This window comes from Ochotona princeps, chromosome 13 (genome assembly GCF_030435755.1).
Source record: "Ochotona princeps isolate mOchPri1 chromosome 13, mOchPri1.hap1, whole genome shotgun sequence".
Classification (NCBI taxonomy): Eukaryota; Metazoa; Chordata; class Mammalia; order Lagomorpha; family Ochotonidae; genus Ochotona; species Ochotona princeps.
The window spans coordinates 60,937,479-60,953,527 of NC_080844.1; the positions used below are offsets into that span (position 1 = coordinate 60,937,479).

General features: G+C 47.3%; 1 protein-coding gene across 1 annotated transcript in view; it reads left to right on the forward strand.

Moving 5' to 3' along the window:
* INPP5F (inositol polyphosphate-5-phosphatase F) overlaps nucleotides 1-16,049 on the forward strand; it is an 83,986-nt gene that overhangs the window by 24,092 nt on the left and 43,845 nt on the right. The window contains exon 2 of the mRNA XM_058671569.1: nucleotides 4,712-4,792. Coding sequence (XP_058527552.1) covers nucleotides 4,712-4,792 — 81 coding nt within the window. The remainder of the gene's footprint in view (nucleotides 1-4,711; nucleotides 4,793-16,049) is intronic.

Below are 16,049 nucleotides of genomic sequence, written 5' to 3' on the forward strand. Positions count from 1 at the left end.
GCCAAGCCAGTCCGGAGCCAGGAACCAGGACCTTGAACATGGATGCAGGGTTTAAGGACTTGGGCGATCCTCCTGTCTTTTCCCAGGCCATCAGCAGGGAGCTGAATGAGAAATGAAACAACTCGGATACCAACCAGTGCCCTTATGGGATCCTGGTGCTTGCATTGAGGATTAGCTAATTGAGCCATTGTGCCAGGGCCAGATTCATTTATTTTGATTCAAAAGAAAGATTTACGAAGAGAAGGAGAGAGAGAGATCATCTATTTGCTGGCCCACTGCCCACACCAGCTGCAATTCGACTGGTCTGAAGCCAGGAGCCTGAAGCTTCTTACAGGTCTCCCACTTGGGTGCAGGGTCCCAAGGACTTAGGCCATCTTTCATGGATTTTCTAGGTGCAAAGCAGGCAGCTGGATCAGAACTGGAGCAGCTGGGACTTGAGCTGTGCCTACCTGGGATTCTGTTATTGTGGGTGGAGGCTTAGCATACTATAGCACAGCACTGGCCCAGCATTATTGTTTTTTACTTTTTAATTCTATTTGTAATACTATTTAATAGTTGGCAGGAATGCATGCCCATGTGGGCCTCTGATTAGGATGAGGAGGGTTGAGGTATGGAGGAAAGTGGGTAGGACAAAGGTTTCCGTTGTTTTTTCCATTTTTCTCCTATGAGTGGGGAAGGGGCAAAGAGGAAGGGGGCCATTCCTTGCTACCAAACTGCTTTGGCACCTGGGGATGGGGCTGGTCATTTGATGATACTTTAGAAACCATAATGTGAGGAAGAACGTCCCGAGGGTCTTACCTGAGTGATTTTGATAGTTCTGAGACGTTGGCTTCATTGCAACAAGGTGAAAGAAATCTTTCCAAGGTCTCTTTGCTGACCAAGCGCACCTTAGTGCATCCTCAGACCCAGACACTTGCTGCAAAGCTGGGCTAGGAGAGATGTCCAATCTGTTGTGTTTTCCATCCTCTGATGAGGCACTTAATGTCCTCTGCTGGCTTTCATGTCCCCCATGTGCATCTGAGCCTGCTGTCAGCTACACTGAAATCAGCAACTGAGGATGCCCAGTCCTGATAAATGTACTGCAAGGTTGAACTACATATCCTGTGATTTTTCCTGTGGCTGTGGTTTGAGTCCAGCAATCTAGCTAGGGAATCCCCCAAGAAACCTTGCTTAAGGTGTCCTCGGACTTGACTCTTCTTTGCATCAGCTAGTGCAGGGTCAGTTTTGGTCTGTCACCCACACCAACCAATGCATACCAGTGGATGCAGCTGCCTAGTCAGTTCTGCCCCAGTTCCATCTCTCACGTGAACTAATAGATGCTGCAGCGTACCCCAGTGCAGCCTGCCACAAAGCCTAGTCACACACACTGGTAGGTGCCCCAGCCTAGTTGAGGCAGCTCCCAAATTTACCCATCAGGCCTGTCCCCAGCCCCAGTATTTGCATGTGCTAGCATGTGCTGTGGCCTAGCCTGGCCAGTCCCATATCCCATGATCTCTTGTGCTTTCCATGGACGCTGCGGCTTAGCTCAGCCCACCTGCCCCCAACCTGGTCCATATGTATGCTGATGGATACTACCACCTTGTTCAGTGTTGTCTGCTCCCAGCCCTGACTCTGGTGTTCATCAGTAGGAGCTACAGCCTAATGGGGGAGTCCAGCACTATTATTTTAATGATGTATTTGAAAGGCACAGAAGCAGGTGAGAGGGAGGGACTGAAGAGGGGAAGAAAAAATTGACACACAGGCAGACAGACAGACACAGACACGCACACACACACACACAAGTACACACACACAGAGATGCACACCCTGACCTGGGTATTTCCTTGTTGGTTTACTCACCAAATATCTACAGTCAAGACTGAAGCAGACAGAAGGCAGCAGCTAGGAACTCAGGCTGGGTCTCCCATGGGGGTGGCAGGGACCCAAGTATTATAGCCATCACTTGCTGTCTTCAGGATGGAAATCAGGATGGATCTGGGGCTGGAACCCAGGCACTGTGATACAGGATGCTGTTAGGCCAAATGTCTATCCTTGTAGCATTTAAAAATTATTGTCTTATCGGTTGTTTGAGTATGGTTTCTAAGATAGCCACTACAGTCAGATGGCCTTCAGAGTAGGCATGAAGCAGGCCAAGCTTTACTAGGACCTGCTACTCGCACGGCTGCTGTCTGCTGGGTGACTTCGCTGAGGCTTTTCCTTACACCTGAAAGCGGGACTTCATATCGACTCAGAGCTGTCAAGAGCATAAGTGATAATGTATGTGACAGCCCTCAAAAAACTTTAGAGTTCTTGCTAATTTCTTCTTAGAAGCATATCTGTGCAAGTGAAAAAAATTTGACATATAGAGGAACCCCAACCAGACTCACAGCTGACCTCTCAGAGGAAACTAAAGACCAGAAGAGAATAGAGCAACATATTCCAGATTCTAAAAGGAAAGAATTGTCAGCCCAGAAATAAAATACTTCCACAGTAAAGAAAAGCTCAAGGAATATGCCTCTTTCAGACCTGCCCTATAAATGATACTTAAAGATGTTATCTTGACAGAAAAAAGGAATACCACTTACCACTTACACACTTACCAAAGGCAAATGTGGAGAACATCCCAGTAAAATGACAGCAGAAGACCAGGTCAAACAATGAACAACCCATTGCTAAAATGATAGGACCAGATTACCACATATCCTTATTAACATTGAAATTAAATGATTCAAACGCATCATGAAACATCATGCATAGTGAACTGGATCAAAAAACAAAACCCACGTATTTGTTGCCTATTAAAGACACATCTAACCAACAAAGATCAATGGAAACTGTAACTCATGGATTTCAATGTTTTTTTCAATTCTTCAAAACAGATTTTTTATTTAAGATTTATTTATTTTTATTGGAAAGGCAGATATACAAAGAGGAGGAGAGACAGAGAGGAAGATCTTCCGTCTGATGATTCACTCCCCAAGTGACCGCAACGGCTGGAGCTGAGCCAGTCCAAAGCCAGGAGCCAGGAGCTGTTCCGAGTCTCCCATGTGGGTGCAAGGGTCCCAAAGCTTTGGGCCATCTTCAACTGCTTTCCCAGGCCACAAGCAGGGAGCTGGATGGCAGACAGGGCCGCTGAGATTAGAACTGGTGCCCATATGGGATCCCGGCACTTGCAAGGTGAGGACTTTAACCACTATGCTATTGCGCCGGATCCTTTTCTCAAATTCTTTACTGACTCTTAGGTCATATAGTAACATCATTTCAAGAAGGTCCTTGATTTTCTTTTTCACTTCTTCAGCAAAATATTAGTTATTCACTAGCATGTTTTTTGAACTTCATGACTTTGTGAATTTCTATTGTTCTTCCTGTTGATTTGTTTGTGGCTTTTCATTTAAGAGGATGTAAAGTAACTGTGTAATAGACTGTCTTAACCAGATGTGAGGATACAATGCAGTGTGCATCTCTACTTCCAGATCGAAGATGGACTCCCAGTGAAACTGTTCAATATATCTGGACAATAGGATGCTGGACTCTGCCATTGTCCATGCCTGCAATGTCAGCATACACTTACATAGCAGAATGATGGATTGTGATTGTTCATGAAGAACTATACTGTTGTAATAATATAGGGGAACTCATTGGGGGAAGGAAGGGTTTGGGTAAGGGGGTAAGGAAAATTCCAGAGCCTATGGAACTATGTCTTAAAATAATAACAACAATAATAAAGGAGGTATATCTGTAAATCACCTTGAATTGTTCAAAACTAATTGAAAACTGCAATAAAAATCCTTTTTAATTCTTGCAATAAAAAAGTGACCTATTATGAACTATGTAACAACAAAGACATTCAAGGCATAATAGTCAAAACTTAAATGAATCTGGAACATACACTGTTAGGTTTCTAATTATCTTGTGAATTATAAATTTAATTTTTGTTCATAAAAATAATAAGGTAGTAGTTAAAATGCAATGCAAGTTTTCTGCGAGGAGCAAATATTCTTTTCATTCTTGCTCTTTTTCTAAGCTGTTGAATTACCACGAGTATTACCCTATTGCCAATTGTGTAGCAGCCTTGGCTTCCACAAGGGAACTCAGACCCATGATCCTTTGGACGGGCCAGAGTAGTGAACTTTCTCCTTCCGTGTGTGTCAGGATGGTAGCAGGCAGAAGCCATGTCCTTTCTCACTTGGGAGAAAGTGGCCACCCATATCGTGTCTGTCCTGAGTTTAATGAGGAGAACTGCTTGCCATGCCTGGTGCCTGATAGAAACTGAATGAATGTAAACGATTCCAGGGGCCTTTGCCCTGAAGTCCTAGAAAGAGCAGGGGTTTTCTGGATCTCACTGCTTGGGTAAGCGACTTTGGCAGCAGGTACCTCCAGAGTGTGGACAGTCAGGGGACAGCTCACGGTGACTTCTCTTTGGCCCTGGGGCCTGCTCTGTGTGGGGGCATGGCAGGGAAAGCCACCTTGCTCTCCTGTAGTATAGTGGCCACTTTCTTCCACGGTGGGGCACCAGACCACTGCTTCACTTCTGGGCAGTGTTTCTGGAATGGTGGCCGTCCTTATGACTGCCCTCATTCAGGCCTTGAATGCTTGGTTGCAAAGTACCTCATGGTAATGTATTCAGTTCTGATATTCATAGCTGCCTGTGAGGGACAGTGACCAGTTTTAAAGATACTGTTTATGCTTTCTAATGAGTATTTTCTCATGACTACTTTTTACTTTATTTCAGCTACTGATCTATTGCTTGCCTGGAATCCTATTTGTTTGGGGTTGGTAGAAGGTGTTATTGGGAAAATTCAACTTCATTCAGGTATGTTTTTTCTTAATTGCTTATTATTTTATTTTGGAAAAGTTATACATGGGTGTGCACAGTGCCTCAACAGGCTAATGCTCTGGCTTGCAGCAGCAGTATCCCATAAGGGTGCCAGTTTGTGTCCCGGATGGTGCACTTCCCATAGAGCTCCCTGCTAATGGCCCGGCAAAGTAGTGGAGGATGGCTCAAGTCCTTGGCATTTGTACACACATAGGGACCCAGAGGAAGTTCCTGGCTCCTGGCTTCGGATCTGCACAGCTCAGGCTGTTGTAGCCATTTGGGGAGTAAACCAACAAATGGAAGGTTTCTCTCTCTCTCTGTCTCTCCTTCTCTCTGTAAACCTACCTTTCAAATAAAAACAATGAGTCTTAAATATAGTGATACATAGAGAAAAGAACAGAGAGAGGAAGCAGTCTTCCGTGCACTGGTTCACCTCTCAGATAGCCACAGAGGCCAGTACTGCGCCAGGCACTTCATCCAGATCTCCTGCATGGGTAGCAGGGCCCAAGTACTTGAGCCACCTTCCCTTGCTTTTCCCAGGCCATACGCAGGGTGCTGGAGTGGCAGTGGGGCAGCCAGGACTCAAACCTGCGCCCCTATGGGATGCTAATACTATCAGCAGGGACTTCACCTGCTGTGCCTCAACTTGCCTAATTGAATGTGCCGTTCTGCGACAGTTTTCTCTTTGAGGATACATGTAGCTTCGGTTATAGCTTTGACTCCTTTGACTTAATTTTGTGTCTTCTCAAGGTGCATCTGTTTCCATGTGAGTTTTAATGAAATAAAAATAAAGCTTTAGAGAAAGGGGAGCTGAACCTGGAGCTTTTCTTCCTGTTCCTGAAGGAAGTACTTGCTGAGCAGCTCCCCGCGTCAGGAGTTGTGCTGGCTGAGGGAACGTGATGGGCAGCCGGAGCAGCCGGCTTTCTGCCCTCAAGCAGCTCTCGCTCTAGGACAGAGCTTGTGTTTTGTCACTTGTGGCAGGAGCTATTCACTCTCCAGTGGCCGCAATGGCACAGCTGGGCCGATCCGAAGCCAGGAGCCCCGAGCTGCTTCTAGGCCTTTCCCGTTGGTGTAGGGGCTCAGGCACTTGGCCATCCTCCACTGCTGTCGCAGACACGTTAGGGAGTTGGACTGAAAGTGGAGCACCCAGGGTTCAAACAGGCGCCCGTATGGGTTGCTGACACCTCGGGCAGAGGTGCTGGCCCCTACATCTTTTATAAATTTAAAATTCTGTTTGCCACAGATATGTGGTATTGGCTCATTTCAGATACACACGTATCTCCCACTCAGAGTAAGATGAGGCCCAAACACAGTGTCAGAGCCCTGCCTGCGCCCCTGTGGTTCTCCTCCCCTTAGAGGAGCATGCGCTTTGAACTTTGTACATGGGATTCCCTTTGCTTTCATTTTGCTTTGGTTATATCTGTATTACTAAGCAACAGACTACCTAGGTTTGTGTTTGGAGCAGTCTGTGTAAATACTAAGTTTGTGTTCTTTATTCTTTATTTTTGGGGATTTATCCTTGTTGATTATGGAACTCTAACTTCTCGTTTTCACTATCATACGAATGCAGCATAATTTTTCTTTCCTATCAGAGGGCAATTGAGAGTTTTTTTTCTGTCAGAAATAATACTGCTATGAGCATTGAGCATTGTATATGTTCTATTAGGTTTCTTTTTTAATTTCAGTGCAGAATAGGAAAGCATTTAGTCATTGTACCATTGGCATATTTTAATAACACTCTCCTACCCGACCACATTTACATACATATATTCTTAATTCATTTACATGCTGACAGGATAATTTCACAGCTAGGTGTTCTGAGCTGAAATTCATTTTCTATTATTTAAATGACATGTACGAAACTCTGGAGTTATTTTTCTTTAATTTCAGTCAGTCTTGTAGCACTGAATAAATGAGTTAAATCAGTCAGGAGACTTGCATCCAAGCTGTTTATTGCTTGGAGCTCCAGGAGAAGCTTCCTGCTCTTTGGTTTATCTGTTGTTGGAGCCCAAGCCCCAGATACAGTGCATAGCATGCCATGATTCTGTGGGCTGGCCAAGTGGCTCTTCCAGCTGCTGTTCTGTTGTCTGGCTCACTCCGGAAGCAGCATCCATCAGGAAGTTGGCCTAGATCTTGCCTCCCCAGACCTCTCTGTGAGCCCTCCTCTCACCTGGACAGGGTGACAGTCAGGGGCCAAGAATACCAATAGACAAGAGCCTGTGTTTGTTATGCTCTAAGACAGTGTAGAGTGGAAGTGACGTCTTTAACTATGTGGGATATTGTGAGTCCCGGATGAGGCAGTATCCGGAGGTACTTAGTCACCCACAAGCTGCTCTTCTCGATGCAGATGCAAACCTTTCCTCTTGTGCAAAGGCAAGCCGGTTCTTGAGATGAACCCAGTAGACCCACGCCAGGGGCGTGTTGTGTGAGAGTGAAGGTTCTTGGGACAAGTGATTTCACTATCACCTCATCGTATTTCTTTTTGCTTTCTCTGTGTGGTAGGCAAAATTTCTGCTCTTAAAATGGCACTCTCTCATAGCCCTCAAAACGACTGACACCTCGCCATCCCTGTCCTCACCAGAGACTGACCAGCAATACAAAAGGATTGAACAGTGGGTCTAGTTCAGACTCTTGGAAATGAAACTGAGCAGCCTGCGTGAGGCCCGGGGCCTGCCAACTCCCCCTGGGCAGGTGGGGCAGGCCGAGCCACAGACCAAGTCCAGAGGTGGTCTCCTAAACAGGACGGTGATGGCTAACACCTTCCTGAGGCAGCTGGAGGACAGTCCTTGGGTGGCAGTGCAAGTAAGGCCATTGCAGGTCCTCCCTTGCTTGTCTGCCTTGAGTTTCCTTGGCCTGCAACAGGTGGTTGGTCGGCAGCGGGGATAGCCGCCGTATAGTATAGCTTGGGAGAGGAATTGGTGCAGAAGAGAGTGAGCTGGAGGAGGACAGGATGGAAAAGGGAAGGAAGGCAGGGAGAGTCTGTATTTTTTACCCTGAATTCTTGAACCTCCTCCCTTTCCCTTGTCACTGAACCGTTTGCCTGAGAAGAAGGAGAGTGGGGCACGGGTGGGTGCGGGAAGCCAAAGAAGATATATCCACCCCTGCTGCTCTGCTGGTGTGGGTGCCCGCCCTCCATAGCCAGTGCCCTTAGCCCCGCTCCTTGCCCTGAAGCACCTGTCTGCCGCTACACTTTCATCTCCTGTCCTGGGTTTTGTCCTGGGCACCGCCCTGGCGCCCTGGCCCGGGTCAGCCTGGTGTGTGCCTGAGAGCTGAGCTGTTCCCTCCCTCAGGGAGCAGGAGAACAAAAGGTCTGCACTTGAACTGTCTCTCACTCCGGCTTCCTGCCTACTTATTCTCTCTGTGTTAATGCAGGAATTTTTGTTCCTGCCCCACGTGATGGGAGCATGAATTTATTCAAACAGATGTCACTGACAGTCTCCAAGTGGCGTGGGTGAGCCATGCTGCTGTCGCTGTCACTGCACTGTGAGCTCTGTACCTGGGCCATGGACCCTGGGAGCTGGGGCAGGCTGGGTGGCCTCAACAACAGAATCTGGAGCCGGAAGTCGGTGTCTTCCTCCAGTCTTCGTTCTGTCCTCCTTCCATGTCTCTCAGTCTCCCCTAGACAAATCAGATCAGAACCCCCTAACTTCATTTTTATTTAATTATCTCTTTAAAAACCCCATTTCTCAATGCAGCCATGTTCTGAGGCCCTGGGGGTTAAACTACAGCATACGAATCTTGAGGGCACACAGTTCAGGCCACCGCCAAACCTGTGTGCTGGTGTGCCACTCCCATTTCCTGCTGCCTTTCCGCTGTGACCACCACACTCCGCGGACCCTAGGGAGGCACCTACAGGTGGACTTACCTGGTCAGGGTGGCTCAGTAAGCCTCCATTGCCATCTCTAGGATGGATGTAGTCAACACGGACGGAAGCAGAGCTCTTCCTGATTGGCTCACCTAGAGGGTTTAAAGCGTCACTGCAGGGGGTCTTGGTCACTCTGTGCTGGCTGCTGTTGTGTTTTCTTAAGGCCCTTGGAGGTATCAGATCTTTGTTAGAAAACAGGACCGTTTAAGTTCTAAATACAGGATTTTGAACACAGTTTAACTTTGGACTGGGTTTTTTTTTTCTAATGTTAGTATTTGCAGAAACTAGTGAGATTTACCAGACTATCCTGTAAGAATATGTAGAAAGTTGTATTTTTACTACTAAAATGTTAGTGTTTACACGTTATGTTTTATAATCCTCGTTGCCTTTAGAATGATATGTGCTGGAAGCATTTTGAAGCCCTGTTTGCTCGTGGCATTCTTTGATACTGGTGCACTGTTAGCTTATGCTGAGCAGTCCTGGGAGCCCAGGGCCTAGAGGACATACCCTGAGCACCAGCAGCCTGTCCTGACTGGGGAAGCCTCTCTGTGGACGTTTGCAGGCAGGTGGTCTAGCCAAGCTGGCAGCCTGGACTTGAACTGGTACATGCTGTGTGGGATGCGCCATCCAGCATGGCCGCACCATAGTGCTGGCCCCAAAGAGTCAAGTTCCTTTCCCAGTTATTGAATATTAATATTTTTTTTTGTTTTCTGTCTGTGCCCTCTCTGGAGGATTAGCTTCTAAAAGGGGAGTGGAGACATGCTTTCTTTAGCTCACTGTTGTATCCCCATGAACTGGCCCATCGCAGGTGCTGTTTCAAAGCACACAGCAAGTACGTATTGATTTAGCAAATATTATGGCTTATCCTCGGCGCTGGGGCTGCAGACTAGATACAGCTTGAAGCTCTCAAGAGCAGACTGGAATCTGAGCAGTAGACTTTAATTACTCAATCACATAGTTTTAATCCCTGCAGACTGGAGGAAGGCGTGGGGTGCATCTGACAGAGTGGCACGCCTGGGGGTGATGAGGTTCCTGGCTAACCCTTAAGTGAGATAGGAGCCAAGGGTACAGAGAGAGAGCAAGTGTTGCCATGTCTCCTAGTTCAATCTGCAGTGGCCTACAGTGGCTTAGAGCGCGCTGGGCCAAGCAGAGAGCCGGGAACTTGGTGCAGGTGCCAACATGGCTGTCAGGGAGCCACTGACTGGAGGCGACACTGAAACAGGTGCTCTGGCATTCGGGATGGGAAGTCTTAACTGCCAGGCCCAGTGCCCGCCCCATGAGTACCTGCTTTGGCATTTTCCTGCCATTTTTAGTTTTACTTGCCTCCTGTTCCTCTTACTTTTTTTCTTAGCTATCCAGGTGAATTACTGAACGGGCCATGCTTCTCTCATTGCTAACCTTGTCTTGGTCTGTCACTTTAAGCATCTGAATTTCCCAATTTTTCTTGTCCCAATCTGAGCTGGCTTGGTGCAGGTAATTCCATGTCCCTAGAGGACTTAATGCGTGCATTGGTCACATAGCTGGCCCCCTAGTTCTGAGTTCCCCAGAGAGACTTTAAAAAAAAAAAAAGATTTATTTGTGTTTATTGGAAAATCAGATTTTCAGGGGGAAGGAGAGACAGAGAAAGATCTTTCATCAGCTGGTTCACTCCCCAAGTAGCACAATGACTAGAGCTGAGCTATTCCGAAGCCAGGAGCCAGGAGCTTCCGGGTCTTCCACGTAGGTGTAGGGTCCCAAGGCTGTCTTCAACTGCTTTCCCAGACCACAAGCGGGGAGTTGGATGGGAAGTGAAGCAGCCGGAACACGAACTGGCACCGATATGGGATCCTGGTGCATGCAGGGCAAGCATTTAGCCACTAGGCTACTGCACTGGGCTCCAGAGGATCTTGAAATAAGTATTTTTCCTGCTTGTATGTGTACCTGCAAGTGGCATGGCAGGTTGATTAGGGTAAATGACTGCAGGGGTTGTTTGTAAGGTGCTTCTAGGTGGATGTGTGGCCCAGTAGTTAACTCGTGTGCATCTTATATTCCAGCGCCTGGGTTTGATACCAACTTTCAACTCCTGATTCAATCTCCCTCCTTCCTTCCTTCTTTCCTTCCTTCCTTCCTTCCTTTCTTCCTTCCTTCCTTTTTTAGATTCATCGATTTTTATTGGAAAGGCATATTTACAGAGAAAAGGCGTTATAGAGAGAAAGATCTTCCATCTGCTGGGTCACTCCCCAAGTGGTCACAACAGCCAGAGCTGAGCTGATCAGAAGCCAGAAGCCAGGAGCCTCCTCTGGGTCTCCCACATAGGTGCAGGGTCCCAAGGCTTCGGGCTACCCTCTACTGCTTTCTCAGGCAGTAAGCAGGGAGCCTGACTCCAACTTTTCGCTAATGGGGACTCCGGGAGACAGCTGTGATAGTGTGAGGTGTCAGCTTCTGCCACCCTCATAAGACCTGTTTGCGTGCCTGGCTCCTGGCTGAGTCACCTGGCCATCACAGGCAATCGAAATGTGAACCCACAGATCAGAATGCTCTTTGTTACACATATGCACATATACACACACACGCATCGCACATGGGGCATGTTGATTCTCTTTTATGTTTTCACCTTCTTGTCTTCTTAAACATCTGAAATAATTCCAATCAAATTATTACCGGGCATGATCATATTTAGTAAGGGAGTCTTAATAGCTGATAGTAGGTTCTCATTTATATTGAAGTTTTGAGAAGCATGTAAAAAATCTTAACACTGTAGGGAATAAGCTAGAGATACTTAGAGAGTGTATTACTATAAAGAAAACAGGTTGTGGCCTGGAAATGCAGTTGAGGACGACTCTAAACTTTGGGACCCTGCACCCATGTGGGAGACCCAGAAGAAGCTCCTGACTCCTGGCTTCGGATTGGCTTAGCTCCAGCCATTGCAGCCACTTGGGGAGTGAACCATTGGACAGAAGATCTTCCTCTCTGTCTCTCCTCCTCTCTGTATGTCCGGTTTTCCAATAAAAATAAACACATCTTAAAAAAAAAAAAAAAGAAAACAGTTTTACCTGATAGTACCTTGTAAGTTGGACTTTTCTGCTTTTATAGGACTTTAATGGTTTGCTCTCTGGATCCGACGGAGCGCCTGCTGGAGTGGAGTGCAGCAGATTATTTTATCTGGTGGCAGATCTTTATTAGGGATTTAGCTTCAGTCCTGAACTTCGGAAGCCAAGCTGACTGTGCTTCTAATTGCAGCATTTGAGACTTTTGAAATGGAGCCCATTGAATGTCTTCACCCTTGATGATGTTCTTGTGAGCTGTTGTCAATTTTCTTTAAATGCAGAGTTAGAAAACCTTCAGCAGTAGAGCAGCTAGTCAAAAAATAGTGAGTAGTTCCTAGGTTTGGAATATGAGCAAGTGAGTAATTAGCATTTTTGTCCCTGAGAGCATTGGTTGCTTGGTCTGGCGTACTTTGAGCACCAGCTCCTGCTGTTGGAGCCAGTGCCGATGCTGGGGGTCTCCATGGCCCCCCTTCACTGGTGCATGGTGCTCCTTAGGACCTCTCAGGGCCTCTTTCATTCTGTTTTTGTTTGTTTCTATTTTATGTTATATTGTTTATATTTTTGTTTTCTCATTTTTCTTATTTATTATGCAATTTATTCCTTAGTTTCTTGCATGGCCTCTTCCATAGGAATCAATCCTGTTTGTGGGGGCAGAGTCCTCATGACCTGTTCACCCACCAACACCCCACCTCTTATACCCTCACATTGCGATTAGGATTTCAACATGTGGACTTTTATACGACACACATGTTTGACCAGTAGCATTCCACACTGATTCCTCTGATCATGTTCTCACATGCAAAATACATTTTTAATGTTGTATTAGCATCAAAAGTCTTTTGTGTTAAAGGAAATACTTGTATTTTTTGAAAATTTATTTATTTTTATTGGAATGGCAGATTTATAGAGAGTAGGAGCCACAGAGAGAAAGATCTTCTGTTTGCAGCTCATTCCCCAAGTGGCCACAATACCTGGAGCCAAGGCTTGGGGCTGTCCTCGACTGCTTTCCCAGGCCGTAAGCAGGGAGTTAGACAGGAAGTGGAGCAGCCAAGACACGAACCGGTGCTTGTACAGGATGCTGGTGCATGGAGGTGGGAGACTAGCTAGTTGAGTCAATACCCTGGCCCCACCAAAAGTCTTTTTTAAAAAAAGTATATATGTATGTGAAAGGCAGAGTTACAGAATCAGAGAGAGAGGTCTTCCATCTACTGGTTCACTCCCCAAATGGCTGCAGTGGCCAGAGTTAGGTCAGGCTGAAGCCATGAACCTGGCACTCCATCTGGATCTCCCATGTGTGTGAACCATTTTCCACTGCCTTCCCAGGTGTTAGCAGGGAGCTGGATCAGAAGTGAAGCAACCAGGTTTTGAACCAGGTTTCATATAGGATGGTGGTGTCTACAGCACCAGCTACAGCGTCCCCTGCTGGACCACCACTCCCACTAGAGAGCATGAGTTGGGATGTGGGCAGAGCAGGCTGGTTAGGGCTTTAACATCTGTTGACATGTGAGCTGGATTAGAGAAATGCCAGGCTGGGTTGACTGTTCCTTCTGCTACATGCATAAATCAGAGTGGGTGTGGGTTAGTTGGGCTTTGCCGCAGCATCAGCTAGCAGATGCTGGCACAGAGTGGTGGTGGGGGAATTCTGTCAAGGTAAACTGCAGAACCACCTGGAGAGTGCAAGCTCCAGAAGTGGGAGTGGACCCAGTAGGGAAACAGTGGGCACCTGCCTCTTGGGTTGCCACTCCCACTGGTGAGCATGATAACCAGGACTGGGGCAGGCATGGCTAGACAGAATGTGACACCCGTCGGCAGGTGTGTGTGTGGGCTGGATTGTAGGGCTGGTTGGGTTGAAGTAGGTTTCAATGCCCATTGACATGTATGAGAGCTGATTGGAATGTGCGACAGACTAGACCAGTTTGCTGTATAGACTGGCAAGCACAGGAACCTGGGCAGGGGACGGGCTGGTGGAGGTTATTGTGGGTCACTCCAACTAGGCTGCAGCTCCCACTGGTGTACGTGAAGGCCGTGTGTGTGATGGGCAGGATCCGGCTGAGCTGCAGTACCCATTGGGTTGTGTAGAAGACAGGGCTAGAGACAGAACTGACGCAGCCATCACAACCACCAGCATATGCATAAGCTGACTGGGGCGACAGACTATGTTGGACCCTGTATTGGCACGCACACAAGAAGCAGGTCTGGGATGTGATAAAAAAAACCTCAAATGTAGTTTCTTTGGGGATCCCCCCAACTGAATCGCTGGATTCAGAACCCCAACCATGGAGAGAATTGCAGGTTCCTTAGTCTGACCGTGGAGTGCATGTTTCAGAGCTGGGCCTCCTTGGTGGCTTAGATGGACCAGTGGTCAGCATATCCAGGTGCACACAGAGGATATGGCAGTACATTGGAGTCTGCAAAGGACACCTGGTACCACAACAGAAGGCAAAGGACAGAGTAAATTGACCAACTGCCCCAGCCAAGTGTTGGCAATGAATATCTGGGCAAAAGGTGACTCTAAGGTGAACTATGTCAATCAGTGGATTCTGGAGAGATTTCATTGTGCTTGGAGAGGCGAGATCAGCAGTAATTCAGAACTGTTGAACTATCTAAATGTTATGAGCAGGACCCTCAGAACATGCCCCACACCGGGGCCCCTTGGGGGGTATCGGGTGTTCTGACCCAGGATGCAGAGGCTTTTGGGAGGCTAGGTGTGGCTTCTCTCCTTGTCTTCCCCCTTCCTCCAGATACAAGAAGGAAAAAAGAGAATGTGGAAATGGTAATCTCACCCACCTTCCTGTAACCTTTGACCCTAATCACCCTATTCAACTATGTAAAAATCATCAAAAAAGAAAAAGAAAAATTAGCTTCAGTAGAGTACCCAAGTTCACCATGAAATACGAAGACACACTCTTGCTTCAGCTGGCTGCATGGCTGCCCTGGAAGAGCTGTCGCCTTCCCCATGGTGCAGCAGCACGCTCCTCTTTCCACTGGGGACTTTGTCAGGGTGGGCTTGACTCTCCCGGGTGGGCGTTCTGTTCAGGATTGCTCACTCTTCTCTGAGAACATTCCCCCACAGTTGTCCTCTTTTGTTAATCATCCCCAAAAGGCTCATTCGTGGCCGTGTAGGCCTTTTCTAGCAGACACTTGCACTCCGATCCATTACTGCTAATCACTACGTTCCTAAGCTGCTTCTCCAGCAGCACGCCGGCGTAGTAGTCAGGGCTGTCCTGAGAAATGGAATAGGGTGTGTGTGTGTGTGTCTGTAGTCAGGGCTGTCCCAAGAAATGAAATAGGGTGTGTGTGTGTGTGTGTGTGTGTGTGTGTGTAGTCAGGGCTGTCCCGAGAAATGGAATAGGGTGTGTGTGTGTGTGTGTGTGTGTGTGTGTGTAAACAGGTTTATTAGCAGGCTAGTCAGTCCCTCCCTCTGCCTTTGCTCCCTGTGGCAACTGGGAGACTCCGGCCAGGCCCAGCACGGGCAGTGTGAGTGGGCTGACCCTCATAGAGCAACGTTTCTCTGGAAGCACCCACCCACCCACTCACCTACCTGCTTTTCAGCTGTCTGGCTTCCTTTCAACCAGGCAAACTGACACTTTAACACAAGCCATCACAGGCCATTGAGACACTCTTGACACATTTAAAACCTGAAGTGGCGAAATTCTATTCTGAGCAGCAGGCTGAATTCTCTGAGGCATGAAAACCCACCCTCAGTCTGCGTGGCTGTCACCTGGTTCACTGATGGCCAAAGCAGGACAGGAAAGTGAAGGCGGGGCGGGTTTGCTCCCTGTACCTGCATGTCCATGGGGTCCTGCTCTCCGATGATGGGGTGCCTGGTTCCCCAGCTTGCAGAGCGCAGGTGCTGGGAACTTGTGTCTTCTATAGGCACCCAGGCAGTTCCTGCAGCACCCCCTGCGTCTGTTTCCCTGGAAAGCTCTCATACAGAAGACAAAAGAGAATGAAAATCTTGATCCTACAACTGCTCACCTGCGTTTGAGTGCGCCACTTTTTGTATGAAACCAGCTCTTGAATGTTTTCCGGGATTATTGTTTTAGCGTGCCCTGCTGGTCCTGCTTGTCAACTTATCACTTCCTAATTCATTTTCTTATCTGCCTGGGGAAGTCAGGTTTCCTTGTCTGTCTTTTCCTGGAGGAACCGGGGTCACTAAATGGACTTTCCCCTCTATGGTCATATGCTTTCAAAGTATCTTTATGCCGTTAGACCAGTCTCAAGGCAGCAGCTTAAATTGGACCCATTTCTTTTTTATGATAGGTCATATAACTAATACAGTAATAGCCTGCTTAAGTGCTTCTAAAAATTTTTATTATAAAATTGTGCTTGATGGATATTGGGTTTCTTAGACAATAATAAT